At 43.0% G+C, this 15,912-nt stretch overlaps 1 protein-coding gene across 2 annotated transcripts in view; it reads left to right on the top strand.

Moving 5' to 3' along the window:
• The window catches only part of ENKUR (enkurin, TRPC channel interacting protein), a 29,178-nt gene extending 14,878 nt beyond the window's left edge, over positions 1-14,300 (top strand). For both annotated transcript variants that reach the window (XM_048837863.1, XM_048837864.2), the window contains 3 exons: positions 1,718-1,947; positions 11,676-11,822; positions 13,921-14,300. In XM_048837863.1, the coding sequence (XP_048693820.1) occupies positions 1,718-1,947; positions 11,676-11,822; positions 13,921-14,094 (551 nt within the window). In that variant the 3' untranslated portion in view covers positions 14,095-14,300. The remainder of the gene's footprint in view (positions 1-1,717; positions 1,948-11,675; positions 11,823-13,920) is intronic.
• Positions 14,301-15,912: the final 1,612 nt, after the last annotated feature.

The following is a 15,912-nucleotide window of genomic DNA, read 5'->3' as shown; positions in this document are numbered from 1 at the left end:
TTTTTTGGCTGATGGTCTTTGGAGGTTCCTGATCCTTCCTTTCCCTTATTTAAAAAAAGGAAAGAATGGAAAGAAACCTTACTAGTTGTTTATATAACATGGATTGATATTTTCATCACTGCCGGATGCAGTGTGTGAACTTTTAGTAGAAAGCACAATCCCTCAAGCTATGTGCACTATGAGAGTGAGAATCCTGGATGATGGTATCTTTAAAGAAGGAGAAATCACTTACATTGTAATTATGCTTCTTTACTGATATAGTCTCCCAGGATTTTTACTCACTCTTCCACCTCCTAACAGTGTTTGGGGTTTTCAGTTCTGAGGGATTTTGCCTGTATGGATGTACTTAGTTGAATGTTTCACCTTTTTGCTCCAAAAAGGAATGACAGTTGAATGCTCTACTGTGTTCTGCCACTCGTGCTGCTGGAGAAGAGTGTTATACCTGTTGGCATTGGTGAATGGGTATGCTAAGGGTGCAACCCTCAAAAACTCCTTAGTTTTGAGAGTTCCCAGTCAGTCTCTGTCTAAATGTATGAGACCCAAGAGTGAGAATCCTGTGTAATGACCAGTTCAAAGAAGCAGAATTACAAAGAAGGTATGTACTATATGTGCTGTAGTGCCTAAATGTAATATGTCAAGAATTGAAGGTATTACTAATAAAACAGCTACTCTCTTGAATGACAATACCTCCCAAAAGTTTTACAAAAGCTACTTTTACTGTTAGCCTTTTACCACATAATCCATTGTACAGAAACATACTTCTATTAGTTCTCAAACTCTGGTCTGTGGCCCACTAGTGGCCCACTGAACACTTACTGGTGGCTCACAGAGAGCTGGTTGGTTAGTTGGTACTGCCTCTTCTCCTTGCTTCCAGCTGCCTCTGCAGTTGTAAAAGCAGCTGAAAACAAAGAGGATGAGCCATCACTACAGCTTTCACTAGTGGGCTGCTGTCACACAGGAGGAGGAGAGGAAACAGAAGCTACCTTCAGTGACTGAAGCTCCCAGTAGGACTAGAACTGCCAGCGGTCTTTCTGTGAGAGAGGTAATGAGACAACTTGACAGCATGTTCAAGGGAGAAGGAAGCCAAAAGCATGAGCAGAATGCGTAGGGAGAGAGGAGGATCAGGCAAGCATTTGCATGGGTTTAGGAACAGGTAGAGGAACAGAGCGGATAGGAAGGTAGATTAAATGAAGAGCAAAATGAGACCATTTGGGTAACTTATTTTTTAAAAAGACAAAACGTATTAATGAGAGCTAAAATATGTAAATATAAACATTTAATTTTTCTCTTCCATGTAAAGTAATGCACATGTTTAATTTTATAAAATATTATACATATTTTAAAAATATTTCTTTGAGGACGGTAAAACATAAGTTAAGTAGTATAATTCTCCTACAGCTAGCAGAAAAAATATGGATCAAGTCTTACACAATAGTACTTTTAAATGGATTTTACGGTGTAAAACCTGATCAGAAGCTATGTAGATTTTCTGTAGGTTTTTGGTCCAACAAACTTTAAGTAGCTTTTCATTACAGTAGTTCCCCAAGCCATTCTTATGTTGTTAACAAAGTTGATTTTCATTTAAGAATAACTCTGTACGTGTTTTCTTTCAGTTTTAGTTGTTTCTCCCACTTGAGATACTGGAGAATGCTGACACTGGAAAATTACTTACTGCTTTATACTAGCTACAAGGATGTTCATATGCTTAATTCCACAGGAAAAAGAGATGAAGGAAGAAAGAGGTTACTAACAATACCATCAGTGCCACATGTGACAGATCACCCACTTATGGGAATTCAAAGTAAAAAGAATTTCATAAATACAAATGCAGCAGATGTTATCATGGGAGTGGCTAAGAAGCCTCAACCTATTTGTGTTGACACGAGACAAGGACACAAATATCTCCTTGAAACTTCAGGACTTGTCCCAAAATACATTAATAAAAAGGTATGTTTTGTTAAATTATAGGGGGAGTTATACTTGGGTTGCCTAACACTTTTCATTTTAAAAGATGCATCTGACTTTTTCTGAGAATTTCTAATAGTCCATTGTTTGCAGTAGACATTTGAAATTCATCAGGGAGAAAGCCCTAGGATGAGAGAAGTGCCTTTTCTTTTTACCATGAAATGTTGTTCAGGTTTGGATCAGATATAAGATTTTGAGTAGTCTCCTTCTCCTTCTCTTGTATTGTCAACAAACCTTTGGCAGCATGCCAAAATAATAACCAACTATGAACATTCTAAAGAGCTAAGTGAAATTGACATGATTCATGTCATCTTCACCACTGTAATCCCTGAATGGCAGTCCTTAAAGAGACTAGACCGGGCAGCAGTGAAACTCAGAAGAAACATATAAGAAGATCCCATGACTTCCAGGGTTTGTGGCTCCAGGGCAGCCCCACCATACAGACTGTCCCAGAGCTGTGGGCTCCAGAGCTTCCAAACTCCTGGGCCAGCTGGCCCTCCAGGCTGCCCAACTTCCAGAGCCACTGGAGCCAGCTGGCCCAAGAGTCCAGTTCAGGACCAGAGAGTCCAGAAGCCCTGAAAACCCCAGCTCAAGTTGGGGCTCTCAGGGCTTTTAGGCTCCCTTGCTGCAGTGCCTGGTGCCTCAACCCTGACAGTCAGGGATTGAGCTGGGGCTATCAAGGCTTTCAGAGCTGCCAGGATCCTTACTTGAAGCCTGAGTAGCAATGACTGAGCTGGAACCTGGGGCTCACAGGAATTCCAGGCTCCGTGCTGCAGGTTTCCACGTGTTTTTGTGAAACATTTTGGGATCCATAGATTGGCATTTTCAAGCTAAACTTTTTTGTTAGGAAACTTCCAACAAACTCTAGTCACAAGCTCCCTAAGGGAAGAATTGCAGAGGCTGAACTCACTCAGGCCTGCTGAGTAATTGTGGGAGATACACAAGGAGCTGTAACCCCAGGATCCTGGTCTAAGAGTGGGAGAATTGTGGGGCTCCACCCCAGGACAAAAAGAGGGTACAGATTGCAGATAGTTCTCTACTGTGATACATCAGTTCTGGCATTTTCTAACTGTTGAGTGCATGACCCTGAAAGCTGCATAACATTCTTTTAACGTAGGTTTTTTTTGGAGGGAGTTGTATGTAATATTATTAATGACAGGGTTGAGATTTTAAATTATTTGAAGTAGAATGGGCATTGCTGTACATACTACCAAGAGCCATATTTTTACAAGGACTATCACCTAACAGCTGACAACATATCTTCCAGTATGAGCCAAATTCAAAAATAATACAATGAAAACTCCATTTCTAGTGAAGCAGAAATGAAAATCCTAAACTTTTTCAGTGTATTGTAGTGCATATTGAAACTCCTTTATTATGAAACTCCATTTACAAGGCCATATCCTTGTGCAGCCTCCATTGGGCTCCAAAGCAGCTAAAAAAAATACTAGTCCTGATTCTCCAGAATTTTGCACCTTGACTAGTCATTTACAACTGTGTAGTGAGGGTATAAAGTGCTATCAAATCAGAAAGGCAAGACTGCAGAGGAGTAAATGGCTGGCTACTCAAAGTGCAAGTCAGTGAAAAATCAGGCCCTACATGATGACTGTGCAGGAGGAAAAGACAAGCATCAGACACTACACAGAGGGACTGTGATGCAGTGTATAAACCCCTCACTGAACAGAAAGAGGTCTAGGAGAGTCTGTGTACTAAGGTTGCTCTGACCCTCTAGCCCTGCCAATCATGAATAGTAGGGAGAAGGGCTTTAAAAGGAGGAAGCTGTAGTCCGCAAGGGAGAAAGCCCCAAGAAGGGAAAGTAGAGTGGCTCCTGAAACAGGAAGAGGAGCCCTTATGCTCAGAGCCCTGCGCAGATACAAAAATGTGGATCCACATCCACCAGAATCGACCCGCGATCCGCTATCCGTCTTTTATGTGTATCCGCACCTGCAACAGCAACCCGTGTCACAAGTGCTAGCGGGGTGGGGACAGGGAGCAGAGATGAGTGAGTGGAGGGGTGGGGTCTTGCAGGGAAGAGGGGGTGCGAGGGCAGGGACCGGGGGTAAGGTGCGGCGCAAGGGTGGGGTCTCGATGACAAGGGGCAGTGTGGGGGCAGGGGCTGGGGGGAAGGGGCGTCACATCGCATGTTGATCCTGGGGGCTCGCGAATAACGGCACATGCCACGACAGCACCAATGCGTGTTGCATCACAGCAGGGTAGAGGGGTGGGGTGCCAGAGCCCCGCCTGCTCCAATCCCTGCAGCTGGGGGCAGGCCCTGCTGCCCAGGAGCTGGCAGGCTGGGAGCGCAGCCAGTGCTTCCTAGGCGGGCCAGGCCATGGTGGGGACATTGGTGCTGCCCCAGGGGCCCGAGCTGCTGAACAGGAAGCAGCGCAGCAAGTGGCTGCTGGAGAGCCCTGACTCCGGCCTGCCGCCCAGCCACTGGCTGCTGGCCACCAGCTCCGAGCACGCTGCCCGAATCAGGCGCCACGGGCCAGGCACCGCCGGTGAGTAGAGTCCCGCACAGTTGGATCTGCATCCAATCCACTGTCCACAAAAATGGTCCACATCCGCGGATGCAGATATGAAGCAGATATCCATGGATTTGCAGGGGGGTGGTTCCTGGCCTGCACCGCTTCCTGCAGCTCCCATTGGCCGGGAAAGGCAAACTACTACCACTGGGAGCTGTGGGGGACCATGCCTGCAGACGGTCAACGTAAACAAAATGTCTTGTGGCCCGCCAGTGGATTACCCTGATGGGCCACATGCTGAAGGTTACTGACCACTGTCCTATCCAGTCATGCTAGGCAGAGACTAGGAACACTTCAGCGAGATCTTGCCAGAACAGGCAAAACCCCAGCCTTGGAATCTAGGACATGCCCCTACAAAAGTAGAGTGGGTTAGGGTAATTGAACTTGAAGACCCTGATGAAGGACCTTCAGACTGGGGGTCTTGCCCCTTACCCCATTCTTGCCCGTTACCCCATTCTTACCCCTCACCCAAGGATGAGACATACAGTGCCTGGGCCAATATCCTTGCCCGAGACACCAGTTTTGTGAGGGAAGAGCAGGTAGATCCCACCCTTTCGTGGATATGCAACAAATTAGCTACAGTCAATGTGGACGTAGTAGACCCCAGAAGGAGAGACAGTGGCCCCACTTCAAGCTATGAGGGGAATGGCTCTATCACAAAAAGCAAAACAGGGTCCAGCTGCTAGTCCCTAACATTTATCAATGGGAGGTACTAGGGTTGGCCCATGAGGTCCCCTGTGCAGGACATTTCGGGAGGGAGAAAACCTTTGACTGCTTCACAGGATACTTTTGCTGGCGCAGAGCATTTCAAGATGTGCGGACTCTTGTGCTTCTTGTCCGAACTGCCAGCTGTCCAGGTGGTCATCCCTCATTCCACTGCTCCTAATGGAAACCCCTTTTGATAGGATATGATTGGATCTAGTTGGCCCCTTAAAAAATAGTTCAGTGGGCCATCAATATATTTTAGTGGTAATTGGTGTATGCAACACATTACCTGGAAGCCATTCCCCTGTGATCGATTAACATGAGCACAATAGTCAGTGAGCTGATGAAGGTGTTTGCCAGGGTAGGCCTGTTGTGGGAAATCTTGACAGATCAAGGGCCCAACCTTACATCCCAGTTGATGCGAGAGCTGTGTAAGCTTTTGAAGATAGAGAAATTGAAAATATCAGTCTTCCATCCCTAAATAGACCACTTGGTGGAACGTTTCATCAAAACCCTCAAAAAGATGTTGAGGAAGTTTGTCACCACTAACCCCAAATGATGGGACGAACTATTGCCCCCACTACTGTTTGCCATCTCAGAAGTACCCTGCCCTCTATGGACTTTTCCCCTTTCAAGATATTGTATGGTGGCAATGCAGAAGCATCCTCAATTTGTTATAGGAGTCGTGGGAAAACTGAGAACCAGAGGCAGAAAACTTGGTGCAATATGTCCTCCAGCTGCGTGAGCTTATTAAAAGGTTGAGGACCTTCACTTGCGAAAACCTACAGAAGGCCCAACAATGTGAGGAGGCAGCCTACAACCAAGGAGCGGGACTACACATGTTCAAGCCAGGCAACTGAGTAGTCCTACTGTTGTCAAGTTTGAGTCCAAGTTATTACCCCAATGGCAAGGGCCTTTCAAGGTACTGCATCAGGTAGGCCCCTAGATTATGTGATACAGCATCCGGGGAAAAGGATAGAAACTCAATCTATCATGTCAATTTACTGAAGGCCTGGCATGATAGGGAGGCCCTTTTAATCACTCCCCTTACCCCAGACCCTGAGCTGGGTACCAAGATCCCGACAATGGAAAGGATCAGTTCTGTCGAGAAGGGGGAGACCCTAAGGGCATATCAAAAGACTCATCTGGACCTGTTAATACAAGCATTCCCCCAGGCATTTTCAGTCCTTCCAGGACATACCATCACATTCAGCTGGAACCTGAATGGATGGTAAGAGAGACTGTTTGACCTTTACTCAGGAGGATGTGGGACACCATCAAGGCTGAACTCCAAACTATGCTGGACTTGGGCATGGTGGAGGAGTCACACAGTGAATAGTGAAGCCCCATAGTTGTCATCCCAAAACCCAGTGGTATGATGAGATTTTGCATTAATTTCCATAAAGTCAGTGCAGTTTTCAAGTTTGATACATGCCCCATGCAGAGGCACCAACTTTGTGATTTGCCGGGGGGGGGTACTCGACACCTGCCCCAGCCCTGCCCCCACTCTGCTGCATCTCCCAACCCCTCCCCCACCTCTTCCCACTTTTGCCCCACCTCATACTGCCCTGTTCAACCCCCTCCCCTGAGCATGCCCAGCCCCCGCTCCTCCCCCCCCCCAACACCTCCTGCATGCCGCTGAACAGCTGATCGTGGCAGTCAGGAGGCGCTGGGAAGGAGGGGGAGAAGCTGATCCATGGGGCTGCCGGTGGGTGCTGAGTACCTGCTATTTTTTGGAGCACCCATGGAGTTGGCACCTATTGCCCCATGCCTAGGGTAGGTATGCTACTGGAACATTTTGGGGCAGCAAGGTACAGATATACAATTAATCTTACAAAAAGGTATGGGGTAGATTCCATGGACTCTGGAGTCCAGAGAGAAAACTGCATTTGCCCACTAGTCAGGCTGTACCACTCTTGAACAATGCCATATGGGCTACATGGAGCTGTGGCGACCTTTCAAAGACTAGTGAGCCAGGTCTTCCTCCTATGTGGGCGATAAGCCACTGCTTATTCAGATAAGCCACTGCTATAATTATATATAGCCAAGATTTGGACAGCCACCTTGGCCGTGTTACCGAAATATTGCAGTCAGTCGCCAGCAACAGCCTAACTGTCAACCCAGCTAAGTGCAAGATTGGGAACTCTGATGCCACCTACTTGGGAATATGGTGGAGGTGAACATATATGCCCACTCGTGGACAAGGTACAGGCTTTAGCCAACTATCTGAGGCCCATGACCAAGAAGCAAGTTAGACAATTTCTGGGTTTGCCTGGATGTTACAGGCACTTCATGCCAAACTTTGCAACCACCCAGCCTCCCTCACAGACCTGATGAGGGATGGGAAACCACAGAAGATGCAGTAGTTTGATGCTTGCAGTAAGGCCTTTAGAACATTACAAGAGAGCTTATGATGCAAACAGATGCTCTTCAACCCACAGTTTTCAAACTAATTAGATGGACACAATTAATGTGGGGCTTGGGGCAGTACTCACAGGACATCGGCGGAGAGGAACACCCCATACTGTACCTGAGTCAAAAATTATTTCAAAAATTATTTATGAAAAGGCATACTCAGTAATAAAAAAGGAAACTGTGGGTATCAAGTGGGCCATGGATACTTTACGTTATTACTTATTGGGGACCTCCTTTTTGCTGATTATGGACTGATGACTGCACATAAGGAAAGACACAAACACGAGGATCATGCATTGGTACCTAGTTCTACAACTGTACAGATGTCCCACAGAGCAGGCAAGGCTCATACAAACACGGATTTCTTTTCTCAAGGTACAGACACTACAACTGACAAGGACAGCATGCACAATGCACAACATGAATCCCGGGTGTCATTTTTGAGTGGGAGGGTATGTGAAGGCATGTATAAACCCTGCACTGACAGGAAAGGGGCTTGGGCTGCTCTGTGTGCTAAGGTTGCCCCGCCCCTCTGGCCCTGCCAGTCATGCATGTTAGGGAGGAAGGCTGTAAAATGAGGAAGCTGCAGTATGCAAGGGGGGAAGCCCTGAGAAGGGAGCGACTGGAGTGGTTTCTGAAATAGCACAGGGAACCCTCACGCAGAAACACTCCCAGTGAACCCCAGGGGCAAGCCCTATAGAGAGAAATTGATTTGGCTACTCAGCCATAAGAACATCTGACAAAGCTGCTGCCCAGGCACCCCTGAAGTAAGGTGGTGCCACAGACACTTTTGCTTTTTATTGACGCCAGGAGGAGCTTGTTTTGTGTTGAATCTGAACTTTTGCTTTTCCCCCACCTGTAAACAAAGTAAGCAAGCCCACAAGGGCAGGGCCCGCTGCCAGGGACTAAGACTCTGTAGCCTGTACTGGGCCAATCCCGTGGTGGGAACTGGACCTGCTGAGCAGCCCTAGCCTCGCTAGGGAGGTGCCCCAGAGAGATACTTTTTACAAGGACTCTGCACAACTATGGATGTCATAGAGCATTGGCTCTCAACCTTTCCAGACTACTATATCCCTTTCAGGAGTCTGATTTGTCTTTGCGTATCCCAAGTTTCATATCACTTAAAAACTACTTGCTTACAAAATCAGACATAAAAATACAAGTGTCAGCACACTATTACTGAAAAATTGCTTACTTTCTCACCTTTACCATATAATTATAAAATAAATCAATTGGAATATAAATATTACATTTCAATGTATAGTATATAGAGCAGTATAAACAAATCATTGTATGAAATTTTAGTATGTACTGACTTTGCTAGTGCTTATTATGTAGCCTATTGTAAAACTAGGCAAATATCTAGATGAGTTGATGTACCCCCTGGAAGACTTCTGTGTTCACCCAATTGAGAACCACTGTCATAGAGGAGATCTTTGTGGTATATCACTGCATCAAACCCCAGTCATGGAGGGAGAAGAGTGGCCGGCTACTTCCCCATATCCTATAGTAACATCCATGTCCTAGCCGCTTGGACATGCTTACAAGTCCGATTTTCAGCTGTGTAACATTTTAGGATGTAGCAAAGACCTTTTACTCATCTTTGCTCCATTTCCCAGGGTTTGGCTCTCTAATTACTTTTTTCTATGTAAATTAATTTTCATTACGTTTTCACCAAAAACAAGCTTGAAATTTGCACAACATGCTATCCTGTGGAGTATCAGGGCATGTCTACACTAAAAAGGTAAGTCGACCTATGTTAGGTCAACTTAACAACCACAGCAGTAATGGGGAGCCCAGTTGCTGCCTGGTGTCTCCCCGTGGGGAGCATGGCAGCTGCCCCGAGACTCCTGATCCCCACGGGGAGCCTGGTGGCTGCACTGAGGCTTCCGGCTCCCATCAAGAGCTGCCCAGACTCCAGGCCCAGAGCTCCCCTCTGGGAGCCCAGCTGCAGTGGGGAGCTGAGAGCCCGAGGGAACAGCTGAGCTCCCAGTCGAGAAGAGCTGGGAGCCTCCAGGCAACACCAGGGCTCCCTATGGGGAGCTGGGAGCCTCTGGGCAGCTGTCCAGCTGGCAGCAGAGAGCCAGGTGGGCACAGCCCAACAGGAAGCCTGGGGGAAGCCAGGCTCTAGCTAGAGCCCCTCACTTGCCTCCAATGACAGCCTGACTTTCTTATCAATTTCACAGCTTCAGCATGGAGCTGTGAAATTCACAAGAATGACAGCCAACAGCCAATGTAAGTAACACAGTGTCTACACAGACATTACATTGCCCTAACTATACCTACATGGGCCCTATGCCTCTCATGGAGGTGGAGTTATCATGTTGGTGTAGTAGGGCAGTTACATCAGCAGGAGCAAAACTGTAGTGTGTACACCGACCTGATTAGGTCAACATAAGCTGCCTTGCATCAACCTAACTCTGTAGTGTAGACCAAGCTTCAGAGTTGACTCACTCTCACTTCTCTCCTAGGCCAGCTGAGGAGCATTGCAAAGGCAGTATGCTCAGTCACTGGGGAAACAGCGCTTCATGTTGCTCTGCAGTGACCCTGTGCCATTTCAGGAGTGGTGTTGGTAGGCTTCTGATAGAGCCCAAACTTTCCATTCACTGGATGGTCATCGTGATATGTAGCTTTGGGCCAAAGGGGGGGAGGAAATAAAGCAGAAAAATATCTGGGATTCTCAGCCTTCAGAGGACCCTGAGCCTCCAGTGTAACAAAAAAAGCTAAAATTGAAATATTAATTGGTTGCAAAATCTCTACAAACTACAGTTTACAATCCACAATGTTACTGGTATATGTCTCCTCCTGATACATTTGCCTAGTATCCATAAATATCAGCTCACATCTAAATCATTGGATCTTTATGAAAGGTGACGTGAACACTGATTAGGATTAATAATATCCTTATACTCTCATCTGCAAAAATTAGATAAGGCTGAGTAAACTGCTGTATGCTGTCTATTTTACCCAGTCACACACATTTCCATACAAATGAGTACCTGTTTTATGTCCAAAAGAGCAGCAATCCATCTTCAAATCATAAAACTTGCAAGAAATGCAGAATTGCTATACAGAACAAGATATTAATTTGAAAAACCTTACAAAATATCGCAAAGGAAATTGCGTTCATTATGTTTGCTTACCCACCAATTTATGCAGAATTTTACATGTGAAACTACACTAGTACTTATAGCAGATTTGAAAGATCCATTAGAAAGTAAATTTTACTATATAAAGCCACATTCCAGTCAAGGGAATTTTTGTCTGTTTTGTATATTACCTATGGAATTAAAAGGGACCTCATGCCTAGTAGGTGGGCAAGTGAACAAATACAGAGGAAGGAGCAAAAAACGTTCCTATCCTTTGCACCACCAATACAATGGCCAAGCACGGTCACTGTCCCTCCCAGCACCCATTGGGTCACAAGCCACCCCAAAGATGTAAAGGATGATGTAGTGGGCGTGTTCCCCCTGCACATCTGGGAAGGAAGTGTACCTTCTTGAAACACAATCCTGCCCAGAGAAACTGCTGGGCTTGTATATCACTCCTAATGCAAAACTATGTCTCTCAGGCATAACTGAGACATTCTGCAACACATTATATTAAACATTTTGACTTTTTTGTATGGTATATAATGTTATAACAAAAATCTGTACACATGAAAAGCAAAGGAATGCACATTTCAAAGTATGGCATTTGATGTCATGAAGTATTGATATAAACTAGTTGCACTATGGTTAACTGGTCTAAAACTGTTCAATAGGTGAGTCTTCTATCAATCCTTAGATATGGAGGTTTCCATTTTTACTTCCATCTGGTTCTGAGGCCTTATACATAAAATTGATGAGAATCATTTTCACAGGCTTTGGACGGACTACAGAAGAATCAGGCTTGATGCTTTTCAGAAGATGGCCCTGACATGATTTTTATTGTTCAATAGTAATAAACCATATTCAAATCTACCTTGATAAATTTAAAATACCATTACTGATAATATTTATATCGTATTGTTCATTGATTTCTTCTTATAAGTTTCTATAGGGAACTTTTCCCTTGATATTTCAGGATTATGGTCTTACTCCCAAATATGTAATTAAGCGAAGCGAGGAAGTAAAGAGAGCCCAAGAAGAGTATGATGCGTATGTCAAGGAGACTCTGAGGCAAAAAGCCATGAAACGGCTTTCTGATGAAGAAAGGGAAAGTCTCCTACAGGTATGCATTTTGATTTAGGTTTCATAGTGGTAAGTACAAAAGACAAATTAGATTTGTATTTCCATATAAGTAACAGAAAAGTATACAATGTATCAAAGTACTATGGTGCACAAGAAACAATGCATTTGGATTGGCTAGCTTTTCACTAGATGGAGCTCAAGAATAATTATAGGTAGGGCTGGGCAAACAATCTGATCTGACTCAAATTTCACAGGTTCAGGATGTTCTAAAGTTCAATTTTACAGGTATCTCCCATCTGGGGCTCCAGTTCTGGATCCCTTCCCCCACAGCTTCAGTGAAGTCAGTGAAGCTCCAGGCAGCTACAGGGATTCAACACCAGGGATCCAGCTGCAGGATTAGTGCCCTTGAGTCTTAGATAAATACAACTTCTTCTTTTTTTCCAAATTCATGACAGCCCATGTTTAATGTATAGTGTATTTCATACAACATGTATTCCAAAATGTTTTCCAGTGTTAGATAATACAGGGGAAAGGGTTAGATAACAAATAATATCAGAGGGAGAGAGAAATAAAGAGGTATAGGCAAGGGGAAAAAGAGACGTTTTCAGCTGAGACTTGAAACAAGGTGTGAGGTGGAGAGATACAGACAGAAGACTGTCAGAGATGTCAGGAGCTGTCAACAAGAAGGCTCCCGCACCAATAATGGCAAAATTGTGTAAAGCAAAAGAGAGAAGGCTACTACTATTTCTCAGTTTTCACCATGGATTGTGAAAGTGGTGAGTCTTTTATTTATAACCTCACAATAATAGTTATAGAGGAAGCATGTTCATTGTAAGTGCCTATTTATTGGCCCTTTGTAACATTTATTTGGGGGGAACCCTACCATCTGGGCTGGAATTTCTCTTGCTTTTTCTTTTTGTTTGATAACATTCTGTTCTGACATTTGTCAGATATCAGAGTGTGACGAAAGAAGTACTTTTTGCTAGTTAATTTTTCAGATACTTATTTTATTTGGATAATCCAATATCTTCTTTTAAATTCTTTATGATGTCACAACAAATAAATGGAAATAATTAGAGACAAAAATCTGAAATTTCTTTCAATTTCACTTACTTTGGGTATACTCTTTATGAGGAAAAAAAGCTTTGAGAATAGATTCAGTATATTTGTCTCAGTGATTCAGAATTCATAATTTTTTATATAGGGTTAGGTCATCAGTTTACAATCTTGCCCATAAGAAGGATCAGCACATTGTTATGCTGCCTCTGGAGCAGCCCTGGAGGGAGATTTTGACTCTGTGTTTTGGGCTCCCCGCTTCTCCAGGGAGGAAGTAAACACCGATAGGTCTATACACTGAAGTCCGTGTGAAAACTCCCATTGTCTTCAGTGGTGCAGATCAGATCTGAATTGCACACATTAAAAGGTGCCTCTAAATGACAAAAATTAATGACTCTTCTAGGAGGGTTTCAGAAATCCTGTATTCATTTTCATATTTAAATACAAAACAGTAAAGAATGCCTCATGTCTGCTGAATTACTACTAGCTTCATACACATATTTTACTGCTTTTGATTGTAGAGAAAAATAACATTACAAACCAGCAACTAAACAGGTCCAAATTCTGCCTTTAGATGCACATGCTGCCATAGTCTGTTTTTAAAAAAAAATCATTTACAGATTACATTACCAGATTATCATTAAAGATTTTGAAAATACCCATCACAAATAAAACACAGCCATGCACAGATACATGCTACAAGTACACAGATAAAGCAAGTCTTGTAATGCCAAATGTAGTCACTTTAGAATACCATTTTAAATCTGTAATATATTAATGTTCCATTAAAATGTAAGCATTGCTTAGATCACCCTACTTATTTTAGGACACCAGGCCAAATTCATCCTTGCTATTATTACATTGACTTTTAAGAGATTAATGAATTGTGCCCATTTATTTGGCCCCATTAAATATTATCCAGATGTTAATCAATTATTTTAACTTCTGTTGATTGTTACTGGGGGGTGAGCACATATCATAGGGCAAAATGTTTGTTAAAATTGCTAAATACTTTATATAAATATAGCATTTCAACAAAATAAATTATTCTCATAAGTTTTCTTTTCATATAATGGATTTAGGGTCTGAAAAAGAATTGGGAAGAGGTACATCATGAGTTCCAGGGCCTTTCGGTAGACATAGACACCTTACCAAAGAAGATTCGTAAACAAAGGCTGGAAGCACAGATGAAACAACTGGAGCATGACATTAGTATAATTGAGAAGCACAAAATTATCTATATTGCAAATAAGTAAGAACTGCCTTGCAAAGAATTTTTTTTACCCTGAGAAGAAAATGTAGATGCCTAGAAGAAGGAAGTGAAACAAGTCCACCTTATTCAGAGAAAGAGAAATAGCTAATTATACAAATATAATAGAATTTTAGCAAGTTCTTACATTTAAGGAATTTTTCATCTATATAATTCACATATTTTTTCAAATAAAATTTTATATTAGTTTAATTTTCAGTGAAGAAATATGTTTTATTTGTTATTAAAGTAAATCTCTTTTATCTAGTTTTCCTGTGAATGTTATATAAAAGACTGATAAAAGACACAGTTAAAAGATACAGATAAAAGACACCCTAACCTAGACAACATGTTGACCTTCTTGTAGCCCAGTGGGTTAGTTTGCCTTTGTTATATTCACTGCTACTGTAGCCCAGTGGGCTAGCTTGCCTTTATTATATTTAGTGCTTTGCATTATATTCTGCTTTGCATTATATTCAGCAGTAATGCGAGAAACCTACAGGCCTACATCCTGTAAGACATTAGCTTCAGCAAGTTAGCATAAGGCTTGAGGCCTGTGAACTTTGAACAGATAAACTTTGCACCGATAAATGGTCCAATGGAAAATGCCAAGTATTTGGGGAGCTGAAGATAGAGTTTAAAGGGAAGTTCTGACCACAGGTACATAATTCAACCACAGAAGTGTCCTGGCAATGAACTGACGTACATAACACGTACATGAGATACATCTAAGGCTAGCCTGCTTGCTTCCCTATATATCTTTTCTTATACGTTTCTTATTTTCTTATAGGTTTGATTATTTGTTTTATTATAATAAGTTTACAGGTTTATATTACAGTATATTTTGACTGTAACATAAGGGGCCTGCAGGTTACATCCTGTATGTTGAACTAAGGCAAAGTTAGCATGCATATGTTTGGGACCTTTCACCTAGATAGATGGTGTTGAGCTAAAGCATAAGACCAAACATGGCTGCGACCTTTAACATATAGGTCAGACCATCCGCCCCCCAGTCATGACATGTAGAAAGCTTCTAATGTACTCTTTAGGTCCTGATTCTCATTTTATGCTAAAGTCACTAGTCTGGCAGTGAAAAGGAGCCTTAATGTGGGTGAAAATTATAATTCTACTCATTTTAAACCCTGGTCCTGTGTTAATTGGACACGCAAAACTGCCCTTGAAGTCTGCTATGGGAGTTCTGGGTGTGCAAGGAATGTAGGATTGGATCCAGTGACCTTGTTTTGAAGCAAGTTTGTTTATTAATGGAGGATATCATATACCTTGGAAGATGCCAGCAGCTGTTCAATGTGTAATTTACATCCACTTTTTACATAATTACTAATACTGTATATTTCAACAGAGAGCATATGGTATGGCAATGACTCAATGAAGTGACACACTATTTCTGAAGTAAGTACACAGGCCTTTCTCAAAAAAACACAAACTTTATGGTTATTGTGGATGCTTCTAGTTTCCTGAGTGAAACAAAAGTAGTTTCCAATCTCGGGAGGGCTGTGGAGGAACTGCATTCCATCCCAACTGCCTGGAGCATTGGACTGAGCTGGGCCACAGATTTGGATTTGGGTCCCCCATTTGGCAATACATTGGGTGGCCACTAGTCTGTTTGAGCAGCCATAATGATTTTATTTGTATAATCCACAATAGCACTTTTGCATACAGATTGTTGAGACTTGGAATATTCTCCTCTTGGGGAATGTGCATAGCTTCTGTAACCATACTGAGAGGATATAATCTTTCCATTCATTTAAATATATATTTTATGAGTATTATGAGAACTCCTGAGTGTAGATAAAATGTTATAATG

Source organism: Caretta caretta, chromosome 2 (genome assembly GCF_965140235.1).
Source record: "Caretta caretta isolate rCarCar2 chromosome 2, rCarCar1.hap1, whole genome shotgun sequence".
Taxonomy (NCBI): Eukaryota; Metazoa; Chordata; order Testudines; family Cheloniidae; genus Caretta; species Caretta caretta.
This window is presented reverse-complemented; position numbering and strand designations above follow the sequence as displayed.